At 40.8% G+C, this 22330-nt stretch overlaps 2 protein-coding genes across 3 annotated transcripts; both read right to left on the reverse strand.

Annotated features, from left to right (window-relative positions):
• Positions 1-352: 352 nt before the first annotated feature.
• nppcl2 (natriuretic peptide C-like 2) lies at positions 353-5863 on the reverse strand. The gene is made up of 3 exons (XM_033609646.2): positions 5712-5863; positions 2915-3025; positions 353-1003 (listed from the first exon to the last, which is right to left on the reverse strand). The coding sequence occupies exons 2-3, from the start codon at positions 3023-3025 to the stop codon at positions 701-703; spliced, it is 414 nt and encodes a 137-aa protein (XP_033465537.1). The 5' UTR covers positions 5712-5863; the 3' UTR covers positions 353-700.
• A 5413-nt stretch (positions 5864-11276) lies between these two features.
• On the reverse strand, positions 11277-21590 carry eno3 (enolase 3, (beta, muscle)). 2 transcript variants are annotated; one of them, XM_033609466.2, is made up of 14 exons: positions 21442-21590; positions 15950-16039; positions 15416-15511; positions 15240-15298; positions 15027-15096; positions 14657-14790; positions 13183-13299; positions 12993-13098; positions 12684-12881; positions 12451-12527; positions 12236-12360; positions 11981-12089; positions 11734-11792; positions 11277-11540 (listed from the first exon to the last, which is right to left on the reverse strand). In XM_033609466.2, exons 2-14 carry the CDS (start codon positions 16032-16034, stop codon positions 11471-11473), a joined length of 1305 nt encoding a protein of 434 aa, XP_033465357.1. In that variant the 5' UTR covers positions 16035-16039; positions 21442-21590; the 3' UTR covers positions 11277-11470. The 2 variants fall into 2 exon arrangements, with proteins under 2 accessions (XP_033465357.1, XP_078020401.1); XM_078164275.1 differs by lacking the exon at positions 21442-21590 and adding an exon at positions 16254-16304 and having other exon boundaries at positions 15950-16126.
• Between the last annotated feature and the right edge of the window lie 740 nt (positions 21591-22330).

Genomic DNA, 22330 nt, shown 5'->3' on the forward strand with positions numbered 1-22330 from the left:
CTCGTCACGTGACACGGGACAGTCAGCCCTCTAGTGGCGGGAAGAGAAAATGTTTTTATGTCATAAAAAATAAATAATAAGTACTATTAGCGCACTGTTGTCAAACCACACAGAAGGAAAGGTACATATAAATAACTGTAAAAAAAAATACTTAATACTTAAATACTTAAAGTAAAAGTCCTATATTAAAAATTGCTACGTAAAATTACTAATACTACCTTGTAAAAATACTTTGTTACACTACATGCTTTAAAAGAGTTACTATAGTAAAAGTAGACAGTTTGTAGATCTGCAGAAACTTTAACGTGACATCATTTAATTAACGAGAAACAATAAATCAACGTGAGCCGAGTGGAGTTTCTTTTTAGTTTTATTACATCCTGCAGTCAGACTGCACTTTGTCCACACACACACACACACACACACACACTCACAGTGTTCTGCCGGCTGTGTTGGAGCCAGGGGTCAGAGATCATCAGTAGAATTCTACCTGTGTCTTCGTTACAATGAACAGGTGTATTCAGTCCTTAGTTAGTATAAATCCAACATGGAGTCTCTGAGAGACGCACCAGGAGCTACTGGAGGTCAGAGGTCATGAGGGGTCAGCTCAGGGTCGCCTACCATGGCAACATCATAGAGCTACAGTGGTAGAATGTACCACTAACTCATCAGTCTGGAGGACGGGGGGGCTACAGACAACCTAGCAGCCCAGCCCGCTGATGGAGCCAATGCGATCCATCTTCATCCCGAAGCATCCTCTCCCTCCCATCATCGACTTCCTGCTCCGTCGTCTCATCTTGGACTGTCGCTGGAGGAAGTCGAGGAAGAACCGTGGGACCGCCTCACGCCCACCGCCCAGTCCCCTCACAGCAGCGCCATGACGATTCACAGCCAGTCCCCTGGAGGGGGCAGGGCGTCCGCCTGAGCCCTCTGTGACATCATCGGAGGCGAGAGGGGCCGTGATGAGAGAAGAGAGGTGAGAGCCGAACAGAGAGTGCAAGACCTGAGGAGAGAGTTTAAAATGTCAATGAATCAATACGATCAATGATTTTAGTGGCAGCAGGTGTTCAGCAGCTACACGGAGGTTCAACTGGTTATGACTCAGTTTAACACTGATGTGTCTGTATGAAGCACCTGAGGCAGCCGACCTGAGGTCAAAATGCACCTGAGGCAGCCGACCTGAGGTCAAAATGCACCTGAGGCAGCCGACCTGCAGACAGTGAGTGTCCTCAGTAGAGGGGGGGCAGAGAGCAGGATGAATGACTGATACTGATGCCTGTTCTTCATGCTTAGATGACGTTACTTTCTTCACTCAGTGTTGTGATGTCAGGAGGAATATTTATTTCATTGACATGTTAGATCTGTTTCCACTGAGACATGATTGAGTTTATATAGTGACTTATAGTGACTGTTGCTGCCACAGACTGTGTAAAACTATCCTGAGAATCTGACCTATAAGCAAAACGTCAGCATCCAGCAGTGATGGTATTGTTGGCCATCAGAATCAGGCCAGTTTATTTGGCTCAGTTCTGAGGCAACATTTGGCCCAAGTCTCAGTTCGTCTCAGCGACCTGGGTTGGTTTCATAATCATACGAAAAAATAAGAATAAAATGAATTAATGACAGAGAGCTATGAGACAGGACGCTGGTTACAGACACACAGAGCCACTGGTGGCATTATCAGTTTCATCTGATGATGATGATGATGATGGTAACGATGATGATGATGATGTCAATGACGATGATGATGATCATGGTAACGATGATGATGATGATGATGATGTCAATGACGATGATGATGATCATGGTAACGATGATGATGATGATGTCAATGACGATGATGATGATGACAAGGATGATGATGATGACGACGACAATGACGATGACAATGACGACAACAATGATGACGACGATGATGATGATGATGACAACGATGATGATGATGATGATGATGACAAGGATGATGATGACAACGATGATGATGATGATGATGACAGCGATGATGATGATGACAGCGATGATGATGATGACAAGGATGATGATGGTGATGACAACGATGATGATGATGACGACGACAATGACGATGATGATGACAATGACAACGATGATGATGATGATGATGACAGCGATGATGATGATGACAACGATGATGATGATGATGATGACAATGACGATGATGATGACAACGATGATGATGATGATGACAGCGATGATGATGATGACAACGATGATGATGATGATGACAACGATGATGATGATGATGACAATGACGATGATGATGATGACAATGACGATGATGATGATGATGATGACAATGACGATGATGATGATGACAACGATGATGATGATGACGACAATGACGATGATGATGACAGTGACAACGATGATGATGATGGTGACGACAATTATGATGATGATGATGATGACAATGACGATGATGATGATGATGATGACAATGACAACGATGATGATGATGATGACAACGATGATGATGATGATGATGACAATGACGATGATGATGATGATGATGATGACAATGACGATGATGATGATGACAACGATGATGATGATGACGACAATGACGATGATGATGACAGTGACAACGATGATGATGATGATGACGACAATGATGATGATGATGATGATGACAATGACGATGATGATGATGATGATGACAATGTCGACGACGATGATGATGATAACGATGATGATGATGACGACAATAACAATGATGATGACGACAATGATGACGATTATGATGACGATGATGATGATGACAATGATGATGATGACGACGATTATGATGACGACAATGATGATGACGACGATGATGATGAAAATGATGATGATGATGACAACGATGACGACAGCGATGACGATGATGACGATGACAACGATGACGTTCTCTACAGACCTGCTTCTCATCTCGGTGAGGTGAAGGTCTGGACTCCACGGCGACGGCGAGAAAGAGGAGGAGGAGAGCAACCAGAGAGGATGAAGAGGGGGAGGAAGATGAAGCAGCCATCTTTGTTTGGAGGCAAAAACATTAAAAATTAGATCCAATAAATGCCCTGTCACCATGACAACAGATAATCCTGTTTCCTGATTGGCTGAAGGGTGTTCTGATGTAATGTGCGGTGTTGTGACAGGCTGCAGCTCCTCCTGCTGGTCGGAGGAGTCAGCGCACAGTCTGAACTGAGATCAGTGTAATGAAAAGACGGACAGAAAGAGACAACACAAACAACTGCAGCTTACAAACAACACAAATAATAAATAAATGAATAAATAAACATGATCCAGGAGATTTAATACAGCAGAGGTCCAGGCTCACTGTGTGACATGTTCCCTCAATTAATTAGCATTTAATGAACTTAGAACTGAGTCGGGGAACTCATGAACACATCAGTGGATTCATGTTGAGTAATGACACATCATCATCGTCATCACTGTGGGAAGAAGAAGAAGAAGCAGCTGAACATGAAATGAAGTGTAAACAGACTTCAGGCTGTTTGTGGTGAAAAGTACATTCACTCAGCGACTGTACATAACCTCCTGTGACCCTGCGTCCTCATAGGACAACATCACAGTTTGGGTTTCTGCTGGGACTTGAGTATCGTCTCATTTGAGGACACCGGGACAGACAGAAGGACATTCCAAGCTTGGAGTAAGGAGCAAGAAAAAATTCATACAGAGCTACTAAACAAACAAATGAAAAGTCTTGTTTTAGCTTTGTCGTGTTCAGTCATCAAAATTAGCAGTTTTATACTTTATTAAAATTACGACATATATATCGTACTATATAATGACCAAAACTGCACGTTTTTCTCCTCACTGACTTGGTCAATCCATGTGAAAGTTGGCACAGTGGTAGAGGGTTATCGGAGGATGTCAATGAAGCAATATTACATCAGTTGGCCAAAGGGGGGCGCTATAGCAACCCACTGAAATGTTAAACTTTGAATGGACATATCTCATGTCCCGTATGTGGTAGAGACATGAAGCTTTGCACAGAGATGCCTCTCCTCATGAGGAACACATTTGCCTCAAGAACCCATAACTTCCGCTTATATAGATTTTCTGCCATTTTGAATTTTTTGAAAAACACTTCAAATGGATCTCTTCCTAGGAAGTTTGAGCGATCTGCATGAAACTGGGTGAACATAATCTAGGGACCAATATCTAAAGTTCCCTCTTGGCAAAAGTTGGAAAACTTACTAAAACTGAGCTTCTATAAGGCAATGAATATTGCGGAGGGCATGGCTCATCACATAAAGGTGTATAACATCTCAAGGGTTTCACCCATCACCACGCAACTTTGTAGGCATATGACCACACATAATCTGAGGGGACCCCTCCATTATTGACCCCATCAAACAAAATGGGGGCGCTAGAGAGCTCATTTCTTATCTAGGCCTAACCGCCATATGGATTTTTACTAAACTTGGTAGATATGTAGAACAGGACGCCTCAAGGTGACTGGAGAAATTTAACTCTAATTGGCAACTGGGTGGCGCTATAACAACAGAAAAATGCTTCAAAATGGCTAAAATGCGACCGATCGCTGTGGCTCCCCCTGTGGACCAATGTTGGTGTTTTCTAATGTTTGGTATGACTAAGTCATGGTATGGTATGCTGTACATAATCAGGGAAACTGTCAGTGTGTCATTCTGTCAGTCAGTCATTCTGTCTGTCCCACGTTTTTCTACTCACTGACGTGGTCAATCTATGTGAAACTGCACATAGGCACTGAGGACTGATCCTCAATGCCTATGTGCATTCTCTGTATTCAGTATTCATTCACTGAAGCTCTCTCTGAATACATTGCTCTTCTTAATGGGTTCAGTTGACTATTTAATCTGCAGTTTCCTATGACCTGTATCCCAAACACACACCATGTGAAACTGTACGTGGGCAACTGTGCACTCAGTGGGTATGGACTAGTATATATATATATATACACATATATATAAGTACCTCATCATTATATTTAACTTCTTGAGGCGTCTGCTTTTGTTCCCCCCAGATATTTAAGAATATTAGGACCCGATAAGTATAAAGAACTAAGCACTACTTATCGGGTCCAGTAATCTTAAATATCTGGGGAGGAATTAAAAATACATACCAAACAAAAGCAGACGTCTCGAGAAGTTAAGTATAATGATGAGGTACTTGTACTCTGAATACTCTTATCTCATGTTACTTTACAGTACGTCTGCTGTACTACATTATAGATGGAAATATTGTATCAGGTTTAAATGGAATACATTTAAAGAGATCAAATTAATTTTTTTTAGATTTTGACTGTAATTAATATTAATTAGACTTTTTAGAAAAAATAATTAAAATCATATTATATTAGATCTTTCAAAACAGGATTATTTTATGTTATATTTATTATTATTTTTTCAATTATTTAATTAGACTGGATGAGATCAAATCAAATTTTATTAGATTAGATTTTAATTGTAATTAAATTTAATTACACTTTTCAGTAAAAATAAAATTGTTAAAATTATATAAGATTAGATCGTTTTCTATATATATTTTTCAATAATTGTATCAGACTAGATGAGATCAAATCAGATTTGAAATATGAAACTTTATTGGTCTGTGTAATTTTTCCAGCAGCAGCTGAAGGATTAAACATTTTACCACATGTGAAGAACAAACAGAATATTAATCCTACAGAATATTAAAGCAGCAGAACTTACTGACACAGAAGAGAAATATTCCAACAACAACAAAACTGCAGAAGATCCTGCTGGTCGTCCAAATAATGTCCTCCAATAAAAGTATTGATTATTGGTCTCAGCTGATGTCTGTCCTGTCTCAGTGTCAGGACGGGTCTCTGGTCTACATGCAGACGACACACGCAGGATTATATACGACTCAGCGCTGTGATGTCACACATTCTTACTGCTGTTACCCCCGACAACGGGTCACACACACACACACACACACACACACAAAGTGCAGTGAATGGGACAAAGACAGATGAGCTGTGTGTGTGAAAACTTTGAAACATGGACGAAGACAGAGACAAAAATATCGACCAATCAGACGCAATGCTTCATGAAAAAAACACCTGTGAAAGAATTCATTCACAAACATCACTGTCAATCAGGAGGTCCTGGAGTCCAGGAGGAGGTCCTGGAGACCAGGAAGATGTGCCAGAGGTCAATGGAAAGGCTCAAAGGGTCCTTGAAGAGGCTCCAGGATACCTTGAGAGGATTCTACAGTCTTTCAGAAGGTATCAAAGATACTGGAAGAAGCCAAAACAGTCCTTGAAGATGACCCTGGGGTCCTTGAGGGAGTCCCTGAGAAAATATAAGAAGTAACTAAGGGGGCTTTAGTGGTTGTTATGGATGCTCCAGTCCTGGAAGATGATCCTGGAGTCCTTCAGGGGTACCAGACATAAAGCTTCATGAAAAAAAACACACCTGTGAAAGATTTCATTCACAAATATCACTTTTTAATCAGGAGGTCCTGGAGTCCAGGCCGAGGTCCTGGAGTACGGGAGTAGGTGCCAGAGGTCAATGAGGAGGCTCAAAGGGTCCTTGAAGAGGCTCCAGGATACAATAAGAGAGTTCTACAGTCCTTGAAATAGTACCAAAGGCACTAAAAATGTCCTTGAAAATGTTCCTGGGATCCTTGAGGGGGTTTAAAAGTACATCAGAAAGTACAAGGAGTAACTGAGAAAGCTGTAGAGGTTGTTAAGGGTGCTGCAGTTCTGGAAGATGATCCTGAAGTCCTTCAGGGGTCCCATAGGTCCACAGAGAGGCTTAAATGGCCCTTGAAAGGGTTCTACGTTACCTTCAGAGGGTTCTTTAGTCCTTGAGAAAGTATCAGAGGTGCTTCAGGAAGATAAACTGGTCCCTGAAGATGTTCCTGGTGTCCCAAGGGTGTCCAGTCATTATAGGGGATCCTGGAATCATTAATTAGGTTTCAGGGATTATTGAAGCAGTTCATAGAGTCCTTGAGGAGTATTTAAGGTCTTTGAAGAGATTCGTTGGGGCTCTGCAGAGGCACAGGAAGTCACTGAGGAGGCTAAGATGGTCCTTGAGGAAGTTCAAGCAGCCCTGGAAAGTGTTCTTGAGGGGCTTCAGAGGTCCTTGAATTTATTTTTGTCTCTTGAGAGACCAGGTGCTGGAATCCTTGAGGGATTATAATGTCCTGAGAAGAAACCACAAGTCCATAAATGCTCCTTGAGGGGACTCAAGGACCCTGGGTCCCCTCAAAGACTGTTGCTATGGTTACCTGCAGGTTGACACACCTGGAGCTCTGATCTCAAAGTGTTGGCAGGTCTGTGGATCCGACCAATCAGAGCCCAGTATCCTCTGTCTCTCTCTCTCTCTCTCCCTCTTAGACCCTCACGGCCTCTGACCTCGGTCGTCCTGCCTCATCGTAAACTGTCACCGCGGCGACCGGGTCGTTGCTAGCAACTATTTCCTGTGGAAGGGGGCGGGGCTACAGAGGTTCACATCGTTCGGAGGATAGGTGTGTGTGTATGTGTGTGTTTAATGACCCCCCGTCGTCTTTGTCCCAGTCAGACAAAACTCCGCCCCCCATTCAGCCTCTGACGTCATCAACCACACACATAAAACACACACACACACACACACACACACACACACACACACACACACACACACGCACACATGCAGTAAGAATGGCTCATCAATCACCTCATTAGAGAGAACGAGGTCACTGATCACAAAACCAATGTGTGTGACTGTGTGTGTGTGTGTGTGTTTGTTGTGACGCACACAAATTCCTGCCCCCCCACAGCGAAACACACGTGTCCTCACAAACCACGTTAAACCAGAAAACATGTTTCCAGGAGTCCTTGAAAAGATGCCAAAAGGGGAATGAAGACACTGGAATGATCCTTGAGGAAGTTCCACAGGGCCTTGAAGAATTCCCAAGGGTCCTTGGTAAGATTCTTATGATCCTACAAAATATTTAATGGGTCTTTAAAGAGACTGAGGAGGTTTTAAGGTCCTTGTACGAGTCCCACAGGTACCTGAGGCGGTTTGGTCCTCACAAACCAGGTAAACGAACCTTTTTATAGATGAGTTCAGACCCAGTATGATCTCAGAGGTGAAAAGTTTGGAAATTATTATAAACTATATGGACTCAAAGTATCCTACAATGCATTCATGTCACTAAATGAAAATAAAACAAAATGTGTGGTGTTGGGTGGTATCAGGGCAAACTGTGAACTGAATTATAGTGGTTTGGTATAAATGGCTGACATTGTTTGGGACTATTTTCAGCAGGCGGATTAATCCACATTTGGTGCCCTGGTGAGTTTTAGTGTGTGGGTTTGGGTGTGTATGTTCGTGGTGATGGAGATATATCAGGCTAAGCGGCAGAGACAGTGATGAAGAAGAAGATGAAGAAGATGATGATGCTGATGATATTATTATCATTGGTTTGGTTTAAACAGGTTGTGTTTCGCTGCTTCAGTAAAACTCATCACGGCTGCTGCTCCTCTCCAGGCAACAGGCTGCCCTCACTCCAAACTGCTTCAACCAATCAGCATTGACGTCACAGCCGAGTGTGTGTGTGTGTGTGTGTGTGTGTGTGTGTGTGTGTGTGTACGTGAATGATGGCCTCAAGTGGAGTGTGAGAAATCTTGTTTTATGTCACTGCCCCACAAACTAAAATTAGAGCACCATCCAGTTTCTGTTACTTAAATATTTTGGGAGACTTTATTGAGTTTTAATACGTTTCTCAGTGTGTTGCATTCAGGTGCTGGTGAAAAGCTCCGATAGGAAACTTTTGAGTGTGTTTGTAACTAAACGTTATTCATGTTTGAGGCTAATTATATCAGTAAATGTGACTGTCAGTGTAACTAACCTGATGTACAACATATTACACATCTGCTCAGACGTTATTCTGACATTTACTCCACCATATTAATGAATATTTAACACTAACAAACTGAAACGGAAAATTAGATCAATAAAAAAAGGTCTGTGACAATCTGCATTCTGGTTATTGTTATATTTCTGTTTTTCTATATTAGTCTAAAAACCTGCAGAGCCGTAGAGCCGCCGTTTTAAGTGTGCAAATGCAAGCGTGACCAGCGCCCCAGTTTTACACTGTACGAATTGAGGTTGCTACATATATATTTTTTATATCATTGTTGTAAAAATAACATTTTGAGTTTGCAACTGCCTGTTTAAAGTGGAAGTAGAAAACATTTCCACTAGCTAGCATACTAGCTCGCTAGCTATAAAGCTAGCAAAGCTTGTGAGCGAGCATCACTAGCTTCATAGCTAGCAGCGTTGCCAGGTGTACGATAATTATCGTATTTGTACGATAATTTGGTCCTCTATACGATGTACGATCAATAATCCCAAAAAAGGCCAAATGTACGATAATTTGACCATTTCATGAATGTGTGGTTGTAATCAGTATGCCAGAGTTTTTTTGTGAGCCCTGAAGGCATCTGTTACCATGTGACATGTTTCCAGCCAATGGCACTTTGCTTAGCGTGAGATACGGGTGACGTTTGTCTCTGAACAATGAGCACGATTGGCTGAATGGTCAGCTGTACCCGCCCCATGAGGCGCTGGGACCTGTCAGGAAGTCGAGCGAGAATGAGATTCAAAACAGAAGAAGAAGAAGAAGAAGAAGAAGAAGAAGAGGAAAAACAGAAGCAAGGAAAATGGAAAAAAGTAAACACTAGAGTGACTGTATTTGCCTATAACGCATCAGTAGGATTGTTATTTTGGTTATGAGGGATGCACGATAATTTCCCTCAAAATACGATAATTTTGAGTCTCTGGTACGATAATCCTACATTTCCCACCTGGCAAAGCTGATAGCTAGTGAACAATGCTAGCTAACACTGTCTGCTCATCAGGTCTTTGATCATGGAGCATTACAGAATACAGCAACGTTCCCCAGAGTTCATTTAAGGAGGACTACTCCAAGGACCTGCATTTTCTCGAAACTACAAGCTAGAAACTTTTTTGGCCTATGTGCCAGGCGAGCAGTTCCATTTGAATAAATAGGCGCCATCTTGCCATCCAGTATCTAGTTATTATACACCAGTGCCCCTTCTGGACTACTGCCAATATGCTTATATGCTACTATGGGTAGCACTATAATAACTACTGCTGCTGACATCACTGCATGTGCTGCTATCAGGGCTAGCATTGTGAACAATGCTAATAATGCTAATACTGATATTACTGCTAAAACTGTTCTGACTACTACTGATAAACTACAACAGATTTACAGTTTTACAGCTCACACTTCTTAAACTAATGGTAATGGTAAATTGTAAATGGACCTGTATTTGTATAGCACTACTGAAGGCGCTTTTTACACTACGAGTCACATTCACACACACTTTAATACACTGGTGGCCGAGACTACCAGACAAAGTGCCACACTGCTACTCAGTCTTTAACACACTCACACACCCATGGAAGCATCATCGGGAGAAATTTGGGGTTCAGTATCTTGCTCAAGGATACTTTGACGTACAGACTGGAGGAGCTGGGGGTCGAACCACTCTACCTTTGAGCCACAGCTGCTCTGGACGTGTGTCCTTTGTTCAGCTTATCAAACAGACGATGGATCACGGATGTGTTTCCGGCTGCCAGCGTTAGCTATCTTTAAAGTTGACAAGCCAACCCACTTGTCATTTTTTCCGCAGGGTTTCTGTCCCTGTCCTCAGGGCGGGGGGACATGACCCCCCGCACCATTCATTCTAACAGTAACCCTCGACAAAGTATCAACAAGCGGCAACATATTAATCAACATTTTAAAGTGGAAACATACTTTTCAAACTTTTCAGCTAACTTACCTAGCATGCTAGCCACACTAACTATCACTGGCAGCCATAAACAAACATCTATGATCCATTGTCTGTTTGATAATCTAAACAAAGAATGTGTTTTCTTGTGGTGTCCTTATAAAATGAGCTGTGGTGAAAGGTACAATACGCTGCTAAGATCGGGGAGTCAATTCGCAGATGCCAACTAGCACTAGCATAACTAGCGAGTTGAAATGTTGAATACTTCCACTACTGTGAAGTGATTGGCTGAATTATAATCTGAGAAGTTTTTACTGATGGGATTATGAGCTACCGATTGGCCAAACTAAAGAATAACTGACAACTAACCTGCCCTCTTGATGTTTAAAACTGCATGTCTGTTGGGGGCTCTGCAGCTCGGCAGGATTTTGTTGTATTTTCAATCTCCACATTAGTTTAACTGATGAAGAGACGTCGTGTTAATGAAGACAAACACACTGACTGAAGTTTGATTCTTTAGTTTTTATTGTGTTTTATATAGAAAACATCATTAATGGAATTATAGCTAGGAAGGCGGGCTCACACCAGCTGCCACCTCTGACCTCTCACCCCCTGCTTTAGAGGGGAGGGGCTTCAGGGGAGTCATCAGTTGTCAGTCAGTTGTCATGGTGACAGACAGGAAGGCAGGACAGCGCTTTAGTTGATCTTTGGGTGGCGGTAGTCTTTGCCTGCAAACTTGGCCTTGTCTCCGAGCTCCTCCTCGATCCTGCAGGTCAGAGGTCACAAAAGGTCACAGATGTTACTGTGGCAAGGCGTTTAAATATTTACTAGCTACACTAAATATTCATTGCAGATATCTGTGAAATGATTTGTAAGTCAGCCATGCTTTTACTTTGTAAACCAAACAATTAAAGGACTGATTTTACTTTGTTAAGTAATTGTGTAAATAAAATTCTCACCTCATCAGCTGATTGTATTTGGCGAGACGCTCCGACCTGCAGGGGGCACCGGTCTTAATCTGAGAGAGACAGGTAAAGACAGAGACAGATGGTCAGTGAATCAGACTTTATTGTAGTTGCTGTTCTTGTTTTCACCCAAGTAGCGATCTACCTGTCTGTCTACATTACTATCTGACTTTGTGTCCCTCTACCTGTCTCCCTCTTTATCTCACTGTCTGTCTGTCTGAGTGTCTGTCTGTCTGTCTACCTGTCCGGTGCAGAGTCCGACCACCAGGTCAGAGATGAAGGTGTCCTCAGTCTCTCCGGAGCGATGGCTGACCATCACACCCCAACCACTGCTCTGAGCCAGCTTACACCTGAGAGACAGACGGGAGCAAGAAATCCATGTTATATTCTGGCTCGAACACTGGCAATCAATCAATCAATCAATCAATCAATCAATCCAACAGACAGACAAACAAACAGAAGAACAGACAGAGGAACAGACAGAAAGGTGTCTTACGCCTGGATGGACTCGGTCACAGAACCGATCTGGTTGACTTTGAGCAACAGACAGTTGCAGGCCTTTTTCTCCACCGCCTGCTGGATCCTCTTGGGATTGGTCACCGTCAGGTCGTCTCCTACAATCTGATTGGTTAAAAACACACAGACAGACAGGTGAGTCTCTTTAAAGTTACGGCAGTCATTTTCAGGAACTTCTCCTGGAGTGTTTCTCACCTGGATGTCTGTGGAGCTGGTGAACTTGGCCCAGTTCTCCCAGTCATCCTGGTCAAATGGATCCTCGATGGACTGGACTGGAGACAGACAGAGAGACAGACAGAGAGACACAGTAAATACAGAGTAAATGATTTTACAAGTCATATGTGATGCAGAAGTGTTTACGTTCCCTGATTTTAGTTTCTGTTTGTTCTCGTAGAAACTGAACAGAAATGTGAAGTGTGTGTTTTTACCGGGGTAGTTCTTGATGAAGCTGCGGTACAGGTCTCCCAGCTTCTCTCCGGTGATGTGTCTGGCCGGGTCGTCAGGGGACTTGAAGTCCAGGTCGTACTTCCCACTGCGGAAGAACTCAGAAGCTGCCACGTCCATCCCGATGATGATCTTGTCGGGGTAACCGGCCTTTTCGATGGCAGTCTTCAGAAGCTCCAGAGCTGCAAGGGGGGAGGAAAGGAATACGTTTTTTGTTTTTTTGATATGACACGCCCCCTGTAACATAATGCTAATGGTACACCTAAGATCAGTCAGACAGGCGGATGTCTCACCCTCATTGTTCTCCAGGATGTTGGGGGCAAAGCCACCCTCGTCTCCCACGTTAGTGGCGTCTTTACCATACTTGGCCTTGATCACGTTCTTCAGGTTGTGGTACACCTGAACATCAGAGTACAGTCAGACATGTACAATCTGTGGATGCAAAGTAATACTAACAATACAAGTACCAGTACAAGTACTGACCTCAGCTCCGATCCTCATGGCCTCGTGGAAGTTGGCGGCTCCGACTGGAAGAATCATGAACTCCTGCATGGCCAGTTTGTTTCCAGCATGGCTTCCACCGTTAATGACGTTAAAGGCCTGAAGAGGAAACCGTTATAACAATTAATTTCATTACCCACCCATGCTAACTTTATAGTCATTTCACCATTGAACTAGCTACATATGCTAACTATATAGGCATTTCACCATTGAACTAGCCTCATATGCTCACATTATAGGCTTTTCACCATTGAACTAGCTTCATATGCTAACCTTATAGTCATTTCACCATTGAACTAGCTACATATGCTCACATTATAGGCTTTTCACCATTGAACTAGCTTCATATGCTAACCTTATAGTCATTTCACCATTGAACTAGCTACATATGCTCACATTATAGGCTTTTCACCATTGAACTAGCTTCATATGCTAACCTTATAGTCATTTCACCATTGAACTAGCTACATATGCTAACTTTATGGTCACTTTACCATTGAACTAGCCAACTATGCTAGCTTTATAATTATTTTACCATGTAACTAGCCACCTATACTAACCTTACAGGCATTTCACCATTGAACTAGCCTCATATGCTAACCTTATAGTCATTTCACCATTGAACTAGCCTCATATGCTAACCTTATAGTCATTTCACATTGAACTAGCTACATATGCTAACCTTATAGTCATTTAACCATTGAACTAGCCTCATATGCTAACCTTATAGTCATTTCACCATTGAACTAGCCAAATATGCTAACTATATAGTAATTTCACCATTAAGCTAGCCACACATGTTAGCTTTATAACCATTTCACCATTTAACTAGTCATATATGCTAACTTTATAATCATTTCACACTTATAATTTGCTTCCCATGCTAACTTTATTTTCCTTTCACCATTTAGTTAGCTCCTATGCTAACTTGACAGTAATTTCACCATTATAATTAGTCACCTATTCTAACATTAAAGTAACGTCGTGACTTAATTGGCCAGCTTTGCTAACTTTATGATAATTTCACCATAATAATTAGCCACTCATGCTAACTTTATGTTCATTTCATGATTTAACCAGTAGCATATGCTAACTTTATAGTCATTTCACCATTTGTTTAGCCGCATCTGCTACCTTATGATCATTTAACTAGCTACCTATGCTAACTTTAAATTACCTTTTTACTTGTTAACAATGCTAACTTCACCTCTGTAATTGAACATGTGATGTTTTGTGATGTCTGTGATATGTCTGTACGTGTGATATTTGTGATCGATCTCTGTAAATGTACAATTAGTGGAAACAAATTTCCCTCTGGGACGAATAAAGTAAGTTTTTTAGTAGCCATAGCCACTGAGTACAAATGATCAGTATTAGCAGGCTGATTAGTTGTAACTGACGTTGCTGATGTCATAGCATAAGCCCCTCCCACCCACTAAAAGCCCATCCCACTCACAGGAACAGGAAGAATGACGTCTTTGTGCCCAGCAAGGTCAGCGATGTGGCGGTAAAGAGGAACTCCCTTCTCCGCTGCTCCGGCCTTACAGACGGCCAGCGACACGCCCAGGATGGCATTAGCACCGAACTTAGCTGTAGAGAGACAGAGAGACAGTTCAGACTGACAGACAGGTCAGAGACAGACAGACAGGTTAGAGGCAGACAGACAGGTCATGCTGAGAGACAGACAAGTCAGACAGAGAGAGAGACAGACAGACAGACAGGTCAGAGGGAGACAAATCCTGGTCAGACTGAGAGACAGACAGGTCAGAGACATAAAGACAGGTCAGAGACAGACAGGTCAGACTGAGAGACAGACAGTTTCTTACATTTGTTCTCAGTGGCATCCAAATCCAGCATGAACTTGTCGATCTTCTCCTGCTCGACAACGCTGAAGTTCTGGAGAGACGGACAGGCAGACAGACAGACAGACAGAGAGAGAGGCAGCCTTTTTATTCTAGGCTTTTCTAAACGTCGAGTTGAATCATATTGACTTTGTGATGTGTTGTTTTGTTTTTGAGGTATTGGTTATTTGCTGATACCTTCTCAATCAGCTTGGGGGCGATGTCCTTGTTCACATGGTCCACAGCCTTGATGGTACCTGACAGGAAGGACAGAGATGTTACAGACAGACAGACAGACACACTGAGAGTTGGACCTGTGGTGTTGGTGCTCTGTGAGGATCTCAACCCTCAGCCTGGTGCTGCCTTGCTCGTACCTTTGCCCAGGTAGCGGCTCTTGTCTCCATCGCGGAGCTCCAGAGCTTCATGGACTCCAGTTGATGCACCGCTGGGGACTGCTGCTCTGAAAAGACCTGAGAGACACACAGACAGCAAGAGAGACAGACAGAGAGACAGACAGAGAGACAGAGAGTTGGAGTTGTTCTTTTGATGGATTTTTGATGTTGGTGAAGAACTACTTTTCAAGGTGGAAGAATGATCTGTTATCAATAAATTATTGCATTTTCTTGGTTGACATGACATGGTCCGCTGAAGGCAAAGTTGTTTTTGGTACTTACGGTACAGAAAAAAAAAAACAGGCACCTACATATCTTTTGCATGTTGGCATCAACTTGGTACTGAAGTATCAGTTCTCATGACAACCCTACTCTTCATACATTATTGGTATAACTGAACTTTTCAATGACATTCATGTAATGAAACCCATTCTCTCTTTTTTCAACTTTTCCTACGACTTCACCTTTTTCATCTCTAGTTACAGGTAAAAGTAGTTAAAGCTTGCGGCTGTTCACCTTTAGCTGTCCACAGGTCCACCTCAACTGTGGGGTTTCCTCTGGAGTCCAGAATCTCCCGAGCGTGAATCTTAGTGATAGACATCCTGACTGATGGAGACAGAGAGACAGACAGGTGGGAGAGACAGGTGAGGTGTTGGAAATGTCTCAGTTTGGACAGTGAAATGAACCAGCGACCTTGAAAAAAACAAAAAGAAGCCATTATGAACCAGAGGCCAAACTACTAAACTCACTGTGTTTGTGTGCATGTGTGTGTTAGTGTAAGTGTGTGTGTGTGTGTGTTAGTGTGTGAATTATGTGTGACCTGCTGCAGAGATCCTGTGTAACGCCATGATGTCTCCATGACGGCAGGCCCTGTCCCCTATCAGACACCGCCCCCCTCCCACTCAGCCAATCACAGATTTTCACTGACAACAGGTGGTTACTAAGGACCAATAGGAGAATGGGAGAGACCATTGTGGTGACAGAGGCCGGGGGGGTTGAAGGATAAATATTCTCTCCTCTTCCTCCTGAGTTATTAATACAGTAAGTGTGGTGTGAAAAACCCTGTGACCTTTTCCCTGACCTTTCGACAGAGTTCAGGACTTCCTCCTCACTGTTATAGAATTACGGTCACACACACACTTATTAATGCTCTTGACATTTAACAGAGGTATTTGTGACTGTGAGACGATATCAACCTCTTCAGCCACTCTGATAACTAAAGGTTTGCTCACTGAAATACATCAACGACATCGTTACATTAACACACATCTCTTGACAGTGCACACTTTATTTATATACTGAATACTGTGAACTTTTGCACATGACTACCACTTCAAAAACTGCACAGCTCTTCTATTTTATTCAGATATATTTTACAAACTTTTGTCGTATTTTTTTTTCACATTTTTATGGTAATTTTATTTTCTATGTTTGACCCTTGATAGTTGCAACGCTTGCATTTATTGTCAATTTAATTTTCTCCTTGTTCATTTAAGCGATGCATCAATACTGCAAAGACTTACTTGGCAAAAAAACCTTAATTACCAACACTGTGATCACAGTTTCTGCAAGTGTAACACTCATCTGATGGATATATATTTTATTTCATATTATACTATACCATAGTCATTATTATGATTATTATACTGTATGTACTTATGTTATTATTATATATTAATTTTTCTATTGGGGATCAGTAAAGGTGTACCTTAAAGACCTGTGTCTTATGGTATAGCTTTTTTTTTATATTACTATTACTACATTGCATATTTTACTATATTCCTAACTATACTAAAATGTCATACTATATAATGCTAATATGGCATACTGTCTTACCACATTATATGCAAGGCTATATTATAAGTCTCTTTTGTTGTATTAATACAGACAACACTAAGTATCATCATTTAATCACATATATATTATTCTCATGTTCACCATTTACATATGTACAAGATTATCAACCACATCACCGTCACTTTACCTCTTAACTTCGTCTTTAATTGCTATTGTATAGTTTCTACATTTACTTCTTTTGTTATTGTAGTTGTATATGACTGTTGTTATTATTAAAATTATTACTGAATTATTTAAAAACTAGGCTGGGAAATGTTCTGGGTATTACCAGCTACTATAGCTGATACTTATTGCCAATAGACTACATTCCTGAAATATACATAGATCAGCTAGTCAGAAAATAGCTGATGACTCCCTTCTTTTAAGTAAAAGTATCTAATACCAAACAATAAAAATACTTAGCTCCATGTAAAAGTCCTGCATTTAAAATGTTCCTTACGTAAAAGTGGGTATAATTGGAAATGTGCACTTAAAATTAAAAATACCCAATCCAGATTTTAAAAAATCACCCAAAAGACTCTAAATTATTCAAAATAAATGACAAAACAACTTAAATGTTAATAAAAAAAAATTAGTTGCCAATCAATTTTCTGTCAATCAGTTTATTGATAAATCGACTAATCATTTAAGCTGTACTTGTATAAACTGTTTGGTTGTTAATTTACAACAAAACATCATATATAAACTTTCCTTATGCTGTTGATGCAAAAATCTTAATTTGTACAGTAACTAGCTTTCAGATAATTGCAATGAAGTAAGAAGTACAATATTTGTAGTGGAGTAGAAGCATAAAGTGGCATGAAAAGAACAGACTCAAGTAAAGTACAAGTTCCTCAAATTCATACTTAAGTAGGCCACAGTACTTGAGTAAATGTATTTAGTTACATCCCAACACTGGCAGTAGTGTTAGCAGTGTTATTATTATAATTACTATTACAATTACATAACAGCACTAGTTGTAGCATTAGCAGAAGCATTGGCATTAGCTTGAAATAATAGTCAAACTTGCATATTACCATAGTAACAATCGAAGCAGCCTTAGAAGTAGATACAGCGTCACTACTGTAGCATTAGTTTAAGAAGTGTGAGCTGTAAAACTGTAAATCTGTTGTAGTTCATCAGTAGTAGTCAGAACAGTTTTAGCAGTCATATCAGTATTAGCATTATTTGCAATGCTAGCCCTGATAGCAGCACGTGCAGTGATGTTAGCAGCAGTAGTTATTATAGTGCTACCCGTGGTAGCATATTAGTATTAGCATATTGGCAGTAGTCCAGAAGTGGCACTGATGTATAGTAACTAGATACTGGATGCCAAAATGGCGCCTATTTATTCAAATGGAACTGCTCGCCTGGCACATATACCACAAAAAGTTTCTAGCTTCAGTATTTACTTTCTTGGTATGCCGCTCACTGAATGTCAGGCCCTCAAGAAGTTTGACGGGCTTTGAAGCTAATTTTCATAGTGGCCAAACAATGGTACTGCAATTTCCGTGGTCCGTCACGTACGGCCCAGAGAGACTCATTTTACTTTCTGGATTTGATCTATTTCGTCTGATAATATTTGGAAAGTCTAGAAGAGCCACAAGATTAAATTATTTTATCTCCATTGAAGTTAGCAGAGTGCTAAACAGGAAGTTAGCCACTTGGCCGGCGGAAGTAAGATGCTTGATTAAGGACTTGACTGAACTTTGATTTAGTATTTTCGACTTGAGACTTCACGAACACTTGATACAGATAAGTTGAAAGAAGAAAACAACGGTGTGCAAGGTCAGCAGCTCAGAAATCAGTGACACGACCACCACAACATCCAAGTTCATCCGTCACTACGAAACCCTCTAAGAAAAGTGTGTGAATGTGTCTTTTCAGCAAACTCATTAGTTTATTGGCTGGTCAATCCATGGATGTATAAAGAGACCTGGATACAGCGTTGGAGGCGGGGCTCCGTTCATTTCTATAAAAGTTGCTCGATGGCGTATGAAACCAAAGTAGTTCAGCTGCAGTGTATGAAATTACCCACACTGTGCGACCTATAGAGCAGGCGAACTATAGACTTCTGCAGACTAACTTCCTGTTTAGCGCTCCACTAACTTGAAATAAGATGAAATGATTCGATCATGTGGCTCTTCAAGACTTTCCAAACATTATCAGACTAAATGGATAAAAACTTGATAGTGACACGAGTCATTTCTCAGGGGTTGTGACGCTAAAAAAATGTATTTACTGATTTACAGCCGTCTCTTTCCCAAACTAAGCCTATGGGGAAAAGTCATTTTGGGCCCACTGGGATCATGCGATGGACCCCGGATGGTGTAATTCCACGTACCATCACATTTTCTATCACAAAGTTTCATGTTTTGTATGTTAGCTGTGGCAGATTCACAGTAGTAACAGTATTAATGGTACTGCTGCAGTAGCAGCAGCAATAAACAGCAACATTAGTAAAGTCGCAGCACTGTTACTATTGCTTAACTAACAATAGTTAAAGTTGTATAAGTAATTTGTATTAGCCTGTCAGCAGGAGTAGAAAGTGTTATGTAACCTTATGTGAGTGTGAGTGTGCACGTCAGCAGTGCACAGTGATAGGCCAGACATGGCAGCTGAACAACAGCTGAGTGGTTACAGTACACTTGAAACCACGAATGGCCTTTACAAAGACTTTACTGTACACACACTTCTTCTGGCGGTCCATCGTAGTTGAAGATGTACATACACACACATACACACGAAGGACAAATTTAAGTACTAATCTGAGAGTTGACGACACAAAAAACTAAAATACTAAAAAAAACACTGCTAACACTTCTGTTACTTCTCATACTACTGCTTGGGTTACTGTCAATACAAATACTACTACCTAAAGTACTGATAAACCTGAAACTACTACCGAACTGCTACAGTCATACTACTAGCATACATACTACTACTTAAAGTACAGATACACCTTTCGGTTTAATACTGCCACTCTGAACACTACTGCTAAAACTACTGCTGACACAACTGCTACTTTGACTGCTATTGTTGAGACTAATGCGACTAATACTACTAACCCGCAAATAAAGTATACTTTAGTATACTAAAGTATACTTCCATGGGCACATGCTTAATACTAAAAGTGTGCTATTTTTGATACTAACAATGTACTTAATATACTAATGCTATGTCATCAGTGTCACTTAAGACTAAATTACAATGAAGTGCACTTGACTATACTATTTTGAAACACCATTAATATGCACTTGAATATACTTAAGTACATCTTTTATTACTAATGCTGTACTTTCTAAAAAAAAGACATACTTTAATCCAACTTTGTTTCTACTGTAAGTGTTTTTATTATAATTTAAGTATACTTGAAATGCTTAACAAATTATAATAAAGTGTACTTTATTTAGAAATATATCTATTGAATAAGTGTATTAACAGTTACCTGAAAATGTATTGAAATTCACTTAAAGTAGCAAAAAGTTCATTTTAAAAGTACAGCATTAGTAATAAAAGATATACTTAAGTATATTTAACAGCATTTTAATAGTGAATTAAAAAAAGTAGTCACTTAATTGTATTTTAGTATGTCTTTAGTTGCACTAATGACATCCTTAGTACATTACAAAATAGCACACTTTTTGTAGGCTACATTACTAATAATGTAAAGTGTGTGATTAATAAAGTTTTATCTTATCTCTCTTATATTTATAACTACTATATACTTCCTGTACTTACTGTAAGTGTTGAGTTCATACACAATGAAACAATGAAGGTATCACTGAAGGCACATCTTGCACATTTCAGATCATGCCGTTCTGTCACTCTGTTTGGACTTTGTGCTTCTGCTGTTTGTCACATTTCATTTGTTCAGCTCTTCAGCACTTTGACCTTCAGGCGGCAGAAAGTCAAAGCCCTGAGGGTTCTGATTTTTGGTTTAGACAAAGAACCATTAACACCGTGAGACAGAAGGAAACTGAGTTATAATCTGATTTAATGCCCAACTTCCTCTAAAAAACCTCCCACAAACTAAACTAGTAAAAGTAAAAGAAATGAGTCAGGCTCAGCACAAACAGTGTTAAACCAGAGAGACAAACAAACAGGAAGTTGTTGCTTTTTTTTTTTTTTTTACCAACCAGAGCTTAGAACTGGCTCCGCAGTCAGCCTACCTGACTCGTGCTGTCAGAGAAGAAAGGAGGTGTCGTCTTGGCCGTCTGTCTGACTGTCCGACTGAGGTGGAAAGTGTCCGTCTGTCACGCTGCAGGGATTTTATAGACACTCCCTGAGGGGGGGGGGGTTGGGGGGCAGGGTGGACAGGCAGGGAGCGTCTGCATGGGACAGCTTGCAGGGAAACAGAAAAACCTCCAGCAGAAAGAAATGCTGACACAGGGATTCGACCAAAATATCAAGAGAGCAACACTTCTTTAATGTCTTCTCTGATCATAGGGTTTTCTGCAAGGACATTTGTGTGCATCTGTACACACTTCCTTTTCATTTCTTTTAACCCTTTGAACTCTACAATAAAAACGGTCTGCCAGTGCCTACATTGGTATTTTTTACTTATTGTGATGTCCTTTCTTGGAATATCTTCAAATGCTTCATATCCCTGAAATCTGGACAACCTGAGCTAAAAGATTATCAACGTTTTGAAACTGTACTATTACAAAAATACAAAAACTGGGCTTTTTTTATTTTTAAATCAGATTTCACAAAACATATTAATCCAAATGATTTTTAAATGTAAGACAGGAAGCCAATGAGGACAAGTCAGTCAGGAAGCATGAGGGATATTCTCCTGACACCCAGAGTTTTGTTTGGTATGCATTTTTACCTTCTCCTAGCTATTTGGAATCAGTAGGACCTGATAAGCACAAAAAAACAAACACTGTCAATGGCAATGTCCCAACGTCCTCAAATAAGTCCATAAGAAAGTCCTAATGTTCTCAAATGAGATAGTCTGAGTGGGCGGAAGTTTGCTGCACAGATCAGCCTCTCATTGGGCAGAACGAGCCACCCGCTGAAGTCCCACCCTACCACCTCCGGTTGTGTAGCAGTTTT

The sequence above is a fragment of the Epinephelus lanceolatus genome, chromosome 22 (assembly GCF_041903045.1).
Source record: "Epinephelus lanceolatus isolate andai-2023 chromosome 22, ASM4190304v1, whole genome shotgun sequence".
Classification (NCBI taxonomy): domain Eukaryota; kingdom Metazoa; phylum Chordata; class Actinopteri; order Perciformes; family Serranidae; genus Epinephelus; species Epinephelus lanceolatus.